This window comes from Mastomys coucha, unplaced genomic scaffold, assembly GCF_008632895.1.
Source record: "Mastomys coucha isolate ucsf_1 unplaced genomic scaffold, UCSF_Mcou_1 pScaffold14, whole genome shotgun sequence".
Taxonomy (NCBI): domain Eukaryota; kingdom Metazoa; phylum Chordata; class Mammalia; order Rodentia; family Muridae; genus Mastomys; species Mastomys coucha.
In genome coordinates this window covers 39,247,331-39,264,205 of record NW_022196896.1, presented here as the reverse complement: position 1 = coordinate 39,264,205, position 16,875 = coordinate 39,247,331, and the positions used below count along the sequence as shown (strand labels likewise).

At 41.1% G+C, this 16,875-nt stretch overlaps 1 protein-coding gene across 13 annotated transcripts in view; it reads right to left on the bottom strand.

Moving 5' to 3' along the window:
* The window catches only part of Cspp1 (centrosome and spindle pole associated protein 1), a 96,604-nt gene that overhangs the window by 77,145 nt on the left and 2,584 nt on the right, over positions 1-16,875 (bottom strand). For 12 of the 13 annotated variants that reach the window (XM_031366832.1, XM_031366826.1, XM_031366825.1 and 9 more), the window contains exons 2-3: positions 7,899-8,007; positions 5,986-6,085 (exon numbers count right to left, since the gene is read on the bottom strand). In XM_031366832.1, the coding sequence (XP_031222692.1) occupies positions 5,986-6,085; positions 7,899-7,997 (199 nt within the window). In that variant the 5' untranslated portion in view covers positions 7,998-8,007. Of the gene's footprint in view, positions 1-5,985; positions 6,086-6,962; positions 7,041-7,898; positions 8,008-16,875 lie in introns of those variants that run through there. The other variant, XM_031366838.1, reaches the window with a different exon arrangement.

The following is a 16,875-nucleotide window of genomic DNA, read 5'->3' as shown; positions in this document are numbered from 1 at the left end:
GCAAAACTATAGACTAGAGAGGTAGTTTAGCTGGTAGAATATTTTCCTTGCCTGCATGGAGCTCTGAAATCAATCCCAGAACACCACACAGACTAGACATGATGCTGCACTCAGGTGAAAGCAGGGTGGTCTGCTGCTGCTATGTATTCAGACACCAAAGAATGGTCACCAAGATCTGGTTGCCCAAGATGAGAAGATCCTCATGTACACCATGATGCTTGCCCCCCAAGTTATGCCTGTTTGGTTAATAAAGATGCCTACAGCCTGGGCTGGGCCGAAGAGCAGGAGCAGAGAAAAGTTCCTGGGCTTGTGCTCTATGGTAGGAACCATGGGGAAGAGCGAGACGAAGGGAAGAAGGAAGGAGGTCACCGTAGGGTAGCATGGATCAACAGCACATGGCCATGAAGGCTGGCCTGATGGAATAGGAGTGGCCCAGTCAGAACACGGCAAGTTATATCTCAGAGATGACCACAAGTAAGCAGACAAAATACCACAGAGGACTAATTCCTGACTAGCTGTAGTGCTTTTAAGCTTATTATAAATCTAAAGGTTTCTGTGTCTTGTATCGGGGAACAATATGGTCTGAGATGGAGTAAAAACCCCTAGTAGATATTTAAAGACAAGAAGGGGTGTAGTAACCCCCAGAATAATAACTACAACAGGAGGGCTCTATGTCAACCTCAGTGAGTCCAAAGCCTACACAATTACGACCACAAACAACACAAATCAGAGTGAAACTAGTCAGGTGTGATGGCTCCAGAAGCAGATGCAGGATTGCTGCATGTATTTGATGTAGCTGGTCTTTCCTACTTTGTGGGATCTTTTTCCTATCCCTTATCCCCACTCCCATTTCAACTCCTCTTTTTGTTGTTTTTGCTTGTTTGGTTTTTTTGGTTTTGTTTTGTTCTTTGTTTTGTTTTTGAGACAGGGTTTCTCTGTGTATCTCTGGCTGTCCTGGAACTCACTCTGTCCTAGAACTCAGAAATCCGCCTGTCTCTGCCTCCCAAGTGCTGGGATTAAAGGCATGCACCACCACTGCCTGGCTCCATTTCAACTCCTAATATTCAATAAGAGAAAGAGAAGAACAGAGGGGAGAGAGATCCCTGAGTCTAATTTTTTTTCCTTTTGTTTCTTCTTTGACCATGGATATTAACAAATTACACCCAGCCACCCTAAATGACCACCAACCACCAACACTGCCTCTTAAATTTAGTGTTGCTTGGTATTTATTTATACTTTAAACCATCAATGGTTTTCATTGGTGAAAATGAGTATTTGCAGTTTATGTATTACTGATCATTGCTACTATATTTAGCTATGATGTCCCAGACTTGAAGTTGATCATTTCATTTCCAAATTGACAGATGAGAATTTAAGATCACTCGATATAGGTGTGGCACTGTTTGAGAAAGACTCTCTTCACTGTACACCACAAGTAGCAAACTGGTGTCCAGCAAGCATCCTGTCCAAGCTAGCTATGTCACCCTAGGATCCCTGACATCACAGATGTGAGCTATCCTGGCAACTTCACCTGGGCTTTCTGAGGCCCAAATCAGGTCCTCACACTGCATGGCAAGTTCTGTACCCACGGAGCCATCTCCCCAGCCCCATATTTGAATTATTTTAATAATACAAGTACTCCAGTCTGAAACTATAAAATAAATTTGTGCTGTCTAGCTTTATGTCAACTTGACACAAGCTAAACTCATCTGAGAGAAAGGAACATTAATTTTAAAAAAAATGCCTCCATAAAATCAGGCTATAGGCAAACCTGGAGATCATTCTCTTTTTTCTTTTAATAATTTATTTTTATTTTATTTGTATTGATGTTTTGCCTGAATATATATCTGTGTTACAGTGTTAGATCTTGGAGTTACAGACAGTTGTAAACTGCCATGTGGTGCTGGGAATTGAACCTGGGTCCTCTGGAAGACCAGTCAGTGCTTTTAACTGCTAAGCCATCTCTCTAGCTCCAGAGCATTTTCTTTTTTTTTATTTTCCTTGGGGGGGGGGGTGTAAGAGGCGACTTTTTTTTATTAGATATTTTCTTTATTCACATTTCAAATGTTCTCCCCTTTCCTGGTTTTCCCTCAGAAACCCCCCTATCTCCCCACCTCGTGCTCCCCCCTGCTCACCCACCCACTCCCACTTCCTGGCCCAGGCATTCTCCTACTCTGGGGCATAGAGCCTTCAGAGGACCAAGGGTCTCTTCTCCCATTGATGGCCGACTAGGCCATCCTCTGCTACATATGCAGCTGGATCCATTAATCCCACCACATGTACTCTTTGGTTGGTGGTTTAGTCCCTGGGAGCTCTGGGGGTACTGGTTAGTTCATACTGTTGTTCCTCTTAAGGGGCTGCAAACCCTTCAGCTCCTTGGATCCTTTCGCTAGCTCCTGCGTTAGGGACCTTGTGCTCAGTCCAATGGTTGGTTGTGAGCCTCCACCTCTGTATTTGTCAAGCACTGGTAGAGCCTCTCAGAAGACAGCTATAACAGGTTTTTGTCAGCAAGCACTTGTTGGCATCCACAATAGTAGTCTGGGTTTGGTGACTATATATGGAATGAGGAAGGACATATAGCCCATTGTGGGTAGGTCCATCCCTGGGCTGGTGGTTCTGAGTTCTACAAGACAGGAGGCTGAGCAAGTTAGTAAGCAGAACTCCTTCACAGCCTCTGCATCAGCTCTTGCTTCCATGTTCCGATCTGTTTGATTTCCTACCTTGGCTTCCCTCAATAGACTGTGATTCAGGACCTGTAAGCTGAATAAACCCATTCCTCCCCAAGTTAGTCATCGTGTCTCATAACAGCAAGAGTAACCCTCACTAAGACAGAATTGCACAGCATTCTTTCTAGTAAATGTGCTTCAAATATAGCTATTTTAGTTGAGAATTTTCAAGAGGTCCCATGAAAATTAAATGCTATATTCCCAAGAAAACTGACTTTATTTTTGGAATAAGAACATTCATTCATTCAAAATATCTTTTCCAACAAACAACTGCCAAGCATTGTGCCATCTAGAAAAAATATAATGCATAGCAGAATTGGCCACAGCAATCCAGCTAAAATTACACAAGGAGATGAGAAGCTATTTGAAGGAAATATAGACTAGTATATCAGATTAATTTCTTGAAAAGATATCAAAAAGCACGCAGAGACATAAAAGGATTGCACAAAGAAAACATTAGGAGGTTATCTATCAAAACAATCTCGTTGAATGAAAGCCTGCAGACAAGAATTAGAGAAACGGGAACTTGCATTAAAATCAACTGGCCCTCCCTAGCTATCTGATGTGACAAGCAAAGGAGAATGAGGAAGCAGCTTGCTAAGAAGGCAAGAACCAGAAAACTGGAATGCCCATGATATCTACACAGAAGCATCCAGCAGGAAGAAATTGGAGTAGAAATAAGATTCAGCAGAAAATAGGATTTGAGTACCAGATTTTCAAATCAGATTTATACTGTTTGTTTGTATTTTTAAAAAGTAGGGGGAGGCCTAAGAGTAGATAGGGTTACTGAGCCTAGGTCAGAACTCAAGGTCACTCTAATTCTAGGTCAGACAAAAGCTGTAGCACATTCACCTTTAGACTATCATTCACAAATATGGGTCACAAAATAACTCCCTTGCAGAAGACATCAAACATGAGGGAACATTATTATTCATGGCCCAACTACATGTCAACTGTCTCTTCAAACATACTCAATTACTGCTCATAGCAACCCTGGGAAACAAATGTCCACACTATAAGGAAATGACCATAAAACAAACATGTCACATCACAAAGGCATGGCAACCCAGAGCCAAACTGTAATCCCAGAATTTCAGTGATTTTGCCTAAACTTAATAACTTGGTATCTAAAAGAATCTACTGTTAAATTTTTAAATTATTCCTTAGAATTAGCTTTAATTCATATAAATGTCAAATGAAAAAATAATCTATTTTATTTTTACAGCTTTATCTTTATTATATGAATATTTTGCTGTGACCTCCCTCAGCCTCAAGAGGGCTGAACCCGACCTTGTGCTTGCCACAGAGTAGCTAGCCTGCTTAGGGTGGAGTTCCGGAGATAAAGAAAGCCCTTTTGTCCACTGCTTCTCTGCCTCTCCCGAAGTTCCTGCTGGGAGCCACGCCCTGCTGAGCTGCTTCACCTGCCTTCCAGATACAACAAGATGCTAATTAGGCCACAAGATCCTGGCTTACTGGGGGATGGGTTTCCCTGCCTATATATTCTCAGATTCTGAAAAACACATTGGACCTTGATCGGAACCTTTGACTTGGTCTGGTTATTTCTCTCGCAGTCCGATTCCCCTCTTTTCCCCCAGGCCCCTGCCTCTCTTTCAGGAACCTGGTTTGTGTAACTGCTGGCCGCTACATTTTGCCTGCATGTATGTCTGTTCACCACATGTGCCTGGTCCCTGTGGATGTCAGAAGAGGGTATCAGATCCCCTGAAACAGGAATTACAGACAGGCAGCTGTAAGCTGCTGCTAGGAATTGAACCTGAGACCTCTGCAAGAACAGCCAGAGCTCTTAACTGGTGCACCACCTCTCCAACCCCTAGTATTATCCAAGTTATTTTATAGAGAAAGAAACTAATGAGTTTAAAGATTAAGAAATTTTACTAAAAGATAACATCTCATTTCTCTAAAATTGTATATTAACTAATAATTTGCAAGAATCAAAACTGAGTTACGTTTATATCTGATACTAATAGTAGGGCAATCAGTTTGAGTTGTTTTTTTCTAATAAAGACGTACAAAGCCCATTAACTATTGTCTCTCAGGAAGCCTCTCTTCTTATCCAGTGACATATTAAAAGCCAAGCAGTAACAAAGAATATATCTGTGATCATGAACTAGTCCTGTGAAAGCAATGACTGAATCAAAAGGACCCATTATATTTGACTTACTTTTCAGTCACCAGTGACTCACACAAGATAACATATTATTGACAATATTATGTGTTTTAAAGTAAAATGTATCAACAAGCTAATATGTACTTTTAAAAAAGGTTTCCAAATACTTCATACTAAAACATAATTTTAAAAATCAGTTATGACTGAGTATTAACTTTATAGTTCCAATATGGCCATCAATAAGAGGTAGTCCTTGGGCTGGGGAGAAAGTTTAATACATGGTAAAAGAGTTTGCCATGTAAGAAAGAGGCCCCGAGTTCAATCCCTAGCATCTATGCAGAAAACTGGGTGTGGTGATACATGCTTGAAATCCCAGAAGAAACAAGTGGAACCCAATCTGGAGGATGGCCGGGAAGCACAGTCTAATTGGCAAACTCAGTTTCCAGTGAATGACCCATCTCAAAAAGTAGACCTCCTCTGAGGAACTACAATCCAAGGATGGATGGCCTCTGGCTGCTACACAGAGACACACAAAATATAGTCTCTAACAAAATAACTTTTCATATACTTTACACTTCCTTGATCTGTCTTAGTAAACAGATTTCCTTGTGTATGTATGTACTCAAGGGGAGCAAACGCAGGTCCTAAGGTTTGGTGGCAAGCATCTTTACCAGCTGAGCCATCTTGCTAGACCCGTCTTTGAATTTAAAACAATACAGGCTCTCTCATATATACACATAAACACACTCAAAAATTTTATTACTAATTTTTAGTTACATCACATATAGTTTCCAATATCATTTCCACCAATTACAATTAGGCAACATCAATGAAATAGGTAAAGCTCTCTGAGTTACATTTCATACGCAAACTGCATTGCCATATGTAAGACTCAAAAATAAAGTTCCAAAGAAATCTTTTTTCCTGAAGAACAAACCTCTTTCACAATGCCCTACAAAAAAAGGATATCTTAAAATTAGTTCCACACATATAGTACCATACCTAAGGATCCCTTGCACACACACAGTACCATACCTAAGGATCCCTTGCGCACACACAGCACCATACCTAAGGATCCCTTGCACACACACAGTACCATACCTAAGGATCCCTTGCACACACACAGCATCATACCTAAGGATCCCTTGGGCTGTTGGCTGTTTGGTGGTATGTTCTCCTTTGCCATAGAGATTAATATTTTACTGTTTGCAGAGAGTTTCTCTGATGCCTTTCCCTGCAAAAGACATGATACTTACAAATTAAAGAGAGAAAATTCCACAAAATATACAATTCAACTTATTTGATATACTAGATAACTCAGAAAAAATTACACAGCACAGAGATTGAAGTGTAAAGTTTGCGAAATCAACCAAAATTACTTACAACGATAACAGCTGTTCTGATACCTAATCCTCTTAGAAATGAATCCCTATTAAGTGTATGGGGCCAGACACTAGAAACTAAGAGTGAAAAACAAAATTGGGAAGCTTCTACTATTGGGCCAGGAGACTAAGGGGTCGGCTGGAGATACAAACCAAATGTAGTTCTTAGTTATGTAATGCTGTGCTTACATGTAATATTTACATATTCATCATGTGTAAAGAGTGGAGATGGGGGGATGGCTCAGTCAGTGAAATGCCAAATGTCTGAGGACCTGAGTTTGTATTCCCAACACCCATGTAAAAGGTGGGCCCAGCAGCATGTGTCTGTAACCCATCCTCTGAGAGACCAGAGAAGACAGACAGATCTTGAAGTTCATCAGTCAGGTAGCACAGCAAATTCTAGAAATTCCAGGTTGAGTGAAAGGCCGCCCTCTCAAAAAAGAAGGTGGCAGCAATCAAGGAAGACATCTATTGTGGACATCAGGCTTCCTTCCATACATACTCAAACCACATGCATGTGTGGACACCCCATATGAACATATACAACAGGCACTCAGATACTCACGCTTATAGGGAGGGGCTATAAAGTCAAGATAGAGCAAGATTAAAAGACCCAGATATGCTGGGGGGCACGGGGACCACAAGACCTCAACAAGCAATGACTCTTGGACTGATATATAAAGACTGAATAAAAGGTGTATGGTAATATGCTCAAACATGCACACTCACCCTCCATATCAAGTAACTGTGAGCATGCCCTGCCACTAGATGAGTATAGCAATTTAAATCCATCCCTTTGTCTACTTGAACAAATCATTTAACTCCTCTAGCCACATTTTCTTGATCTCCAGAATAAAACAAATAAAAATAAAACATCCCTACTTCATAAAGATGACCTGACTAGAGAAAATGCTACACAGCATGTGTGGGGTAGCGGGCTGTTCTGACAGCCGGAGTCCAGTAGAGCTGCCACCAGAGAACCCCGGAGACCCACTGAGCAGAGTAAATTTGTTCACAGGGGATGGTAGGAATTCAGTGGTAGCTCCTGAGACGAATGGCTCAGATTTCAGCCCAAACCCCTGACAGCTGCCCTTACAGGAGATGTGTGCTCTATCCGGCAGATAATGCCTCAAGCTCCCAGCATTCTAGCTGGACCCTACACCCAGTCATCTGACCACAAGCCAGACATGCCACGCCCCATACAATAAAAGGGCGGGTTGCCCCCTCCTCACTCTCTTGTTCTCTCTCTCCTCTCTGCACTTTGTTCTCTTCTCTTGCTTTCCTTCTCTCCTTTCTCTCTCTCTCTTCTTCCTCCCCTTTCCTTCCCTTTACTTAAGCAGCATATTTTCTCCTTCCTACAATAAAATGACTCATTTATACATTGCCTCCTTTTTAACTAAGGCACTGTGCAGCAACAGGTCAACACCTGGGGGGAGAGAGAGACCCAGGCCGCAGCCTAAGCCCCTGACTTTGGAACAACATATGGTAGAGGATGTGGGCGGGGGTGGGGGGTGGGGGTGCCTCAGCAGCAGGCCCTCTACCTCCAGGGAGAGAGCTAGCCTCAGCCGGGCCGCAGTCCAGGCCCCTGACTTTGGAACAACAACCATGGGATTAAATGGGTACACCACTAAATTCACTTAATGAAAAGACAATTACTAATCTTGCCTTCATCTCCATGTAAGGTGGATCACTTTCCAATTCTGCTTTGTCTTTGGCCAGTTTAGCTTTTTGCTCTTCAATAAATTCATCCAAGCTATCTGCCATTTTGTAGATTCTGAAAAAAAAGACTTCAGTGAGCACAATGATATTGTAGTGGTTTTAGCTAAGTATTAAGACAAGATCATATTTAGTCCACATTTAGTATTTAATCTCAATCATATTGTGAACATCATACTGAAGCATAAACATAAATACCGTCTGTCTGTTCCTCTTCAATTCCCAGAATAGGCTACAATGCAGGTTAATGTACAGAAAAGGAAATATGATCAAAGTACTTTATATGCATGCATGGAAACTTCACAATGAAACATTCTATACAATTATATGATAACTAAAAAAAGGTAGGAACAAATGAAATCAGCAGCCACTACCACAATCCATAGTCACACAATCAAAGAACAAAAGGAAATAAAAAGCTTAAATCTTTAAAGTACTTTTCTCTAAAAACTATTATAAATTAATTGTAAGCCAGGCAGTGGTCGGAGCACACCTCTTTAATCCTAGCACTCAGAGGCAGAAGCAGGCAGATGCCTGAGTTCAAGGCCAGAGAAACCCTGTCCCAAAAAAAAAAAAAAAAAAAAAAAAAAAAAAAAAAGTACTATATATAATTAATATATTAATAAAGAATAATATTATAACCTTTTTTTGATAGCCTAAAACTAAGTAGCTGAGCTTGTCCTAAACAAGGATTTCCCAGATAGTACGGGCATATATGTGCATAAAATAGGCATAGGATAACATTTGCCTTATTCAAACAATAAAAATCACATAATGAGACACTGCTGGAAAGCCAGCTGTGATGAAGGCTGGGGTTGGTAGTGCTCACCCAGCATCTGAATCCTAGCACTTGGAAGCAGAGGCAAATGTATCTCTGTAAATGTGACCAGGCAGCCTGTTCTACACAGTGATCTAGGCTAACCAAGGCTATGTGGTAAGGCTCCCCCGATACCCTCAAAAACAACAACAACAAAAGAACAAAGTGTCATAAGCAGGAGAGCCCATGGATAACCTAACTCATCTCTAATGTGATAAGAACAGCAAGTGCAGGACCCATGCTAAAAAGCTGTGGATCTTTTTCCTGGGCTTAGCATCAGCTTAAGAGTTTGCCCATGGGCTGCCTCCCTTGTGTTTAACTTTAAAAGCAAGCCCTGTTCTGAGACACAATGTCCAACTCTCCTGACAGAGTAAGAACCCACAGGGTCAACAACACAGGAGTTCCCCTCTACCCTCACTCCTCCCCTGAACTCAGAGAACTAATCATGTTTTATCTGCTGCTATGATTGTGTAACTTGGAAGCTTCACATAAATGGATCATATGTAAGCTACACAGAAGAGTAAGGTCCTAGTCAGTTCAAGATTGCTTTCTCTATGTTCTGCAAGCCAAGCATATGGTATCCTCAGCATTGGAGAGTTACCACCCACCTGTGGTTGGCAACCAAGGAAAAAGACAATGACTGGGCTTTCTGGGAAACCTTCATTGAGCACAAATTCATGGGTATACTCATGTCTAGCACTGAGATTTTCAGTTAATAATTTATGTCTCTGAGAGCACAACAGCCCACCCACTCAAGGAACCTCCAATCCAAACTCCTTTTTCTAAAAAATTCCACTTTGTAATTAGCTTAGAAGATGTTATGCAGACCACTAGGAGCAGGGTGGCCATCAATGGTCCTACCCAGCACCAGACCCTGACAGGCAAGATATGCCCACTATGGCAATTAGTAGCATGACTGTTACGAAGGGATAACCAACCACTTTCTGCTTGGATCTGAGGCCTGTTGAACAGAGTGAATCAATGCCTAGTATTGTAAAGCTGGTCAAGAGGCCATGGCTAAGGAAAGTCAAAGGCCCTAGGAGGGAACATACTATGGTTATTGTGCTGAACAGATATGCTGTTAGACTGCCTGCTAAGTATGTACATTCATACACACAGATCTGTGTGGCTATGTACTTTAGTCAGAGACGCTTCTTTCTCTGCCGGAGCTGTTGCTAACATGTCCACAATTGATCAGTGCTGAAAGAATATGTGACTGTGAGTGAGTGGACCCAAAAAGGACATCTATATTCACACACCCAGGACTCAGGAGCATCATGGAAAAGGAGTGAAAAAATCTAGGAGCTGGAAGATGGGAAGAGCCGCTGTAAAATGCTGAGTTCTGGGTATGACACAGCTGTTGCTCTCATGAACTCACAACAGCTTCAAGACCTGTGCATTCAATGTATATTATTTACATCTTTTTAAAAAGATTACTTTCTTCACCAAAACTAGTTTTGTTGTTGTTCTTATTTTTAAGAAAGGATCCCTCTATGAAGTCCTGACTAACCTGAAATTCATTATGTAGACCAGGCTGGCCTTCCACTCAAAGATACCCACCTATCTCTCCAGCCAGAGTGTGGAGATTAAAGGTATGCATCACCACACTGGACATAAACTGGAATGTCTCTAGTTCCTAGAAAAAGATATTTTTCTTCTAAAAGCACATCAAATTCAGTAACATGGACAAGAAGGGGCTACTGGTCACTAGTGACATAGGCCTGGAGCACAGAACCCTAAAGCTGTCTGATTTGAAAATGTTTAGTTCACACACATTAAGTTGAAACTAGTAAGACATGCTAACAGAACTTTCCAAACATGGTTAAAATTCAAAAATCAAATTTGAACCACATCAAAGATGTTTATTTAAGAGTTAAGTGTTACAATCCACAAACCACAAGAAACTCAAGAAGAAGGAAGACCAAAATGTGGATACTTCATTCCTTCTTAAAAGGGGGAACAAAATATCCATGGAAGAAGTTGCAGGGACAAACTATGGAGCAGACACTGAAGGAAGGACAATTCAGAGACTGCTTCACCTGGGAATCCTTCCCATATTCAATCATCAAATCCAGACACTATTGTGGATGCCAGCAAGTGCTTGCTGACAGAAGCCTGATATAGCTGTCTCCTGAGAGGCTCTGACAGTGCCCTGACTAATACAGAAATAGAGGCTCACAGACATCCATTGCACTGAGTACAGAGTCCCCAAAGAAGGAGCTAGAGAAAGAACCCAAGGAGGTAAAGGGTTTGCAGCCCGTTAGGACGAACAACAATATGAACTAACTAGTACCTTCAGAGCTCCCAGGGACTAAACCACCAACCAATGAGTACACATGGTGGGGCTCATGATTCCAGCAGCACATGTAGCAGAGGATGGCCTAATCGGTCAATGGGAAGAGAGGCCCTTGGTCCTGTGAAGGCTCTATGCCCCAGTGTAGGGGAAATACCAGGGCCAATATGCAGGTGGGGTGGTGAGCAGGGGGAGGGGAGTAACGGGTTTGTTTTTGTTTTTGTTTATTTTTATTTTATTTTTTTTCCTTTTTTTGGAAGGGAAACTGGGAAAGGTGATATCATATGACATGTAAATAGAGAAAACATCTAATAAAATAAATAAGAAAAAAAGAGTTAAGTGTTTTTAACAGATATAAATGATAAACACTTGCCATCCCAGTTACTCCCTACTCAGGACAGTGGCAGGCAGAAAAGATCCCAAGTTTAAAGCATTCAATCTTCAACATACTCCATAAAAACAGCAAACAACTATTTTAAGATACAAGGACAAACTCAGAGTAAATGAACATAGGTAGGGATAACCCACAAGTAAATGCTGGGCAATGCTCACTTGAATGAATGGGGAAGAACTGAAGCTGGGTAAAAATGTCAACAACTCCCTCTAACAGTAACTTAGTACCAAGTATTACAACTTCTGAAATTCATTTTAGGTAATAGTAACTATAATAAAGTATATATTAACCAAAAACCTTTTTCCTAGTAATGACCTCTTGCCAAAGACTATTTAGGAGCACTACGGTAGTTAAACAAGTTAGATGAACTACTACTGCACTGATGTATGGATGCATCAAAACAAACATCAATCGAAACCCAAGCTTCTTAGTAAGAGGATGCTGGGAAAGAACTGTATGACTGGAGCTTAAGTTGGGTGACTTCAGAAAAAGCGTAAGAGAACAGAGAACTTTGCCATCAGGAAGTGGGAAAAATTCTATGACTGGACATCTTAATAAATCTTAACTATAGTATGAGGTTAAAATGGAGCTGGTAAAGCAGCAATGGTCATCCCGACTTGAAGGATCTGTTCCTGCACAGCCAGGTTTTGCTGCTATGCACATAAGCAGGTTATCTGATGCTGATACTCTGTACAACTTTTTCTTATCAACAAGACACAAAGGCAAAGGATGAAACACTTGTAGCTATCATGGCTGCTTTTCTCTGTATTCCTAAGAGTGTGCAACAATTTACATAAGAGCATTTCAACCATTTAATTATGCACAAGTTTTTTAGTGGATAATGGAGGCTTAACTGATAAGCAAGGCCAAGAAACAGAATATACTAAGAATGTTTATAATTTAAGGATTAAATTGCCCCATCCAAAATCTACTGGAAAAAGAAAAAGCTAAAAGGGATTCTGCCTTATCCAGACACTCTATAAAATGTCCATTTTCCATGGCATTGTTATCAGGTAATTTTCTCCAGTAGCTACAAACATAGCATGTAAATGAGAAGAAATAGTTTTCAAGAAAACAGTTTCCTCTGTTGTGAGTTCTGTTTAGCTCTATACCCCGTTTAGGATTGGGTTGTTTGGGTTTTTGGTGATTAACTTCTTGAGTTCCTTGTCTATTTTGGATATTAGCCTTCTATCAGATGTGGGGTTACTGAAGATTTTTTTCCCAATCTGTAGGTGCTGATTTGTCCTATTGACTATGTCCTTTGCCTTACAGAAGCTTTTCAACTTCATGAGGTCCCATTTCCATTTATCAATTCTTGGTCTTAGAGCCTGAGCCACTGGAGTTCTGTTTAGGAATTTTTCCACTGCCATCCCCCATACCAATGAGTTCAAGGCTCTTTCTGTTCTATTAGATTCAGCATATCTGGTTTTGTATTGAGGTCTTTGATCCACCTGGACTTGAGCTGTGTACAAGGTGACAAATATAGAACTATTTTGATTTTGCTACATACAGCCAGCCAGTTAGGTCAGCACCATTTACTGAAGATGCTTTCTTGTACAATGGGAACATTGTATATTTTTGGCTTCTTTGTCAAAGATCAAGTGTTTTAAGTGTGTGGATTTATTTCTGGGTCTTCAATTCTATTCCACTCATCGACCTATCTGTCTCTGTACCAATAACATGCAGTTTTTATCACTATTGCTCTGTAGTATTATAGTTTGAGATCAGACATGGTGATTCCCCAAGAAGTTCTTTTATTGTTAAGAATTGTTTTCGCTATCCTGGGTTTTTTGGTTTTCCATATGAAATTGAGAACTGCTCTTTCCATATCTGTGAAAGATGGACAAGAAGCATCTAAAGAAAGGTTCAAAGTCCTTAGTCACGAGGGAAATGCAAATCAAAATGACTCTGAGATTCTTTCTACCTTGCACCAATCAGAATGTCTAAGATCAAAAACTCAGGTGACAGCACATGTTGCTGAGGATGTGGAGAAAGAGGAACACTTCTCCACTGTTGGTGGGATTACAAACTGGTACAACCCTCTTAGAAATCAATCTGGAGGTTCCTCAGAAAAGAGGAAATAGATCTACCTAAAGATTCTTGGGCATATACCCCACCATACCCTAGGGTCATGTATGTGCTTATCTGTGATAACCAGAAGCTGGAAACAACCCAGATGTCCCACAACAGAAGAATGGATATAGAAAATGTAATCCATTTAACTCAGTGGAATACTATTCAACTATTAAATATGAGGACACCATGAATTTTGCAGGAAAATGGAAAGAACTACAAAATATCACCCTGAGTGAGGTAACTCAGACTCAAACGGACATGCATGCTATGTACTCACTAATAAGTTGACATTAACCAAAAAAGTACAAAATACCTAGGATACAATCCACAAAACTCAAGAAGATTAACAAGTAGAAGGGTCCAAGTGATGATGCTTCAATCCCACTTGGGAGGGAGAAGAAAACAATCACAGGAGGCAGTGGGGAAAAGAGGAGGGGGGGGGGAAGAGAACTCGATGAGGTATGGGGGGGTGGGGCAGGAGTAAGGCCCTGAGGGCCAGCAGAATGAATGGAAATAGACAACCTTGGTAGGTAGGAGGTAGGGGGATCCTCTAGAAAGTATGAGAGACATGGGAGGTGATAGATTCTCAGGGCTCAAAAAGAGGGACTTTAGATGAAATGCCCAACACTGGAGAGAGGGAACTTATAGAGTCCACCTCCAGTAGGGCAACAAGCACAGGGATGAGGTTGCCATCCCACAGCCAAAAATTCTGACCCAGAATTGTTCCTTTCTGAAAGAACTGCAGGGATAAAAAATGGAGAAGAGGTTGAGGGAAAGGCGATCCAGTGACAGGCTCAACTTGAGATTCATCTCAAGAGACAGCTCCAAGGCCTGACACTATTACTGATGCTATGGAGTGCTTACAATTAAGAGCCTAGCTGTCCTCCGAGAGGCCAACAAGCAGATAACAAAGAGAAGCAGATATTTACACCCAACCATTGGACTGTGGTTGAATTAGGGAACGGCTGGAAAAAGCTGAGGAGGAGGGCGGCCCCATAGGAAGACCAACAGTCTCAACTAACCTGGATCCCATAGATCTCTCAGACCAGGCAGCATACATGAGCTGGTCCAAGGCCCCTGATACATTTTTAACAGAGGACTGCCCGATCTGGCCTCAGTGGGAAAAAGCTAACCCTCTAGAGTCTAGAGACCCCAGGGAATGGGGAGGCCTGGTGGGGTGAGGGGTGGACATCCTCTTGGATACAGAGGGAAGGAGGATGGGGCAATGGCTGGACTATAAAAGAATAAAGTAATTAAAAAAAAATAGTTTCACCAAAAGATCTGGGCTATCTGAACTAAAAAAAACCCAGTGTCTCCATTTATAAAATCAAAATACTACTTACTATAGTTATGAAGAAAAAAATAATGCATCACATATGTAACAAAGAATCCGATACTAAACCAGTTACTTTATTAACTATCACTATATTATCATAGTCTTTGTATATTCACTTTTTTAAAAGCATCCTGGAGGTACATCTCAAAAACAGAGCATACATAAGATTCTGAATCAATTTCCAAAATACAAAAGGACCTAACCTAACCTCCACCACAAAAAAAGGAAAAAAAAAAATAATGGGGGGGAAGAATGAGAGAGAATGGAGGGAAAGCCTCTAGATTTAAAATATAGTGAGATTTAAATTGTTACTGATATCTGGTTGTCATAGTCCAACTCAACACAGGGGAAACATTCTCTACATCCTTTCCTCTCCCAAGTAGGACAGGGCACATACTCTCCCCAATATGGAAAAATGGGAAACAGAGCATGACTCCCTTTGTAAACCAGGGTACTATTCTAGACTACAAAGGATGTTAGATTTGTGGAGAGGGTGACTAAAATAACACATGATTCTTGCACTAATATTTAGATCATATCCCCTGCCATAATGACAGTCTAGTCAGTCTAGGATTTGGGGAGCAAATATGAGATAGCATTAAAGGATTCAGTAAAGATATCAACAATTCCAGGACAGCTTGAGCATATTATATGGCAAGACATTGTCTCAAAAAATAGCAATATTGGGGCTGGAGAGATGGCTCAGCAGTTAAGAGCACTGACTGATCTTCCAGAAGTCCTGAGTTCAATTCCCAGTAACCACATGGTATCTCACAACCATCTGTAATGGGATCTGATGCCCTCTTCCAGTGTGCCTGAGGACAGCTACAGTGTACTCACATAACATAAATAAATAATTCTAAAAAAAACCTTCAATAAAAAAATTAGCAATATTAATATTTCTGTTGACACTGGATTTGGGGGGGGGGGACTATATGTAGCTTAGTAGATCACTGCCACCCGATCCCAAACACCTGATGGGGGTGGGGCCACAGATTTTGCTTGATATGTGGATCATACTTATAATCCCAGAACTTGGAAGAGTAAGGCATCATAGGTAGTTTACACTACTCAATGGACACCCTAGGTCACAAATATCATACCCCCCAAATATTAAAACTATAGGAGGCAGCTGCCTGCAAAAAAAATGACTCTACTACAAGAAAAAAGAACTAGGGACAGATGCTCAGGGAGAAATAAGATGTAGACAGGTAACAAAGGCAGGCATAAAAGACAGAGGAAAAGATGAAATTTCTCATTAATCCACCCAGAAAGGGTCTCACAGTCTTCTCCTTAGTAGAAAACATAGACAGGAGCATTTGAATATGAGTACCATCCAAATTTGGACAAATCACTGAATTTTGCTAAAGAAGCATATGCTGTGCTACTGAGTGAAGAGCATGAGGTTGGAGAACACGATACAAAATCAGGAACAAATAAATCAATGAAAGCACCTAAAGCCTCAGCAACCATCACCAATAGATCAGTAACAGCAGCAGCAGGCATCCATGTAGTAGCTTTGGTCATGCAGAATTGCTAATACACTTGCTCAAAACACTCGCAAGAGGCACATCACAGCCAGGCGGTGGTGGCGCACGCCTTTAATCCCAGCACTTTGGAGGCAGAGGCAGGCGGATTTCTGAGTTCGAGGCCAGTCTGGTCTACAGAGTGAGTTCCAGGTCAGCCAGGCTACGCAGGGAAACCCTGTCTTGGAAAAAAAAAGAAAAAAGAAAAAAAGCTCAAAACGTAAAGACACAGCCATGCCTGATGACCGAGTTTGACAGCCAGGATTCTGTAGGTGGAGAGAGAACTAAGATGCACACATTCACACACACATTTATACACAAATTATTTATTTCTTTCAAACCAGACTCAAATTCCATACAAAGATATTAATACAAAGGCAGAGAGAGAAGGTTCTCTCATCAAGCAACCACAGTGAGAAAAAAGCAGCAGACGGAGAAGATTAAGTTTAGCTTGCAAAGTGTAAAACATTAACCAACCCTCCAG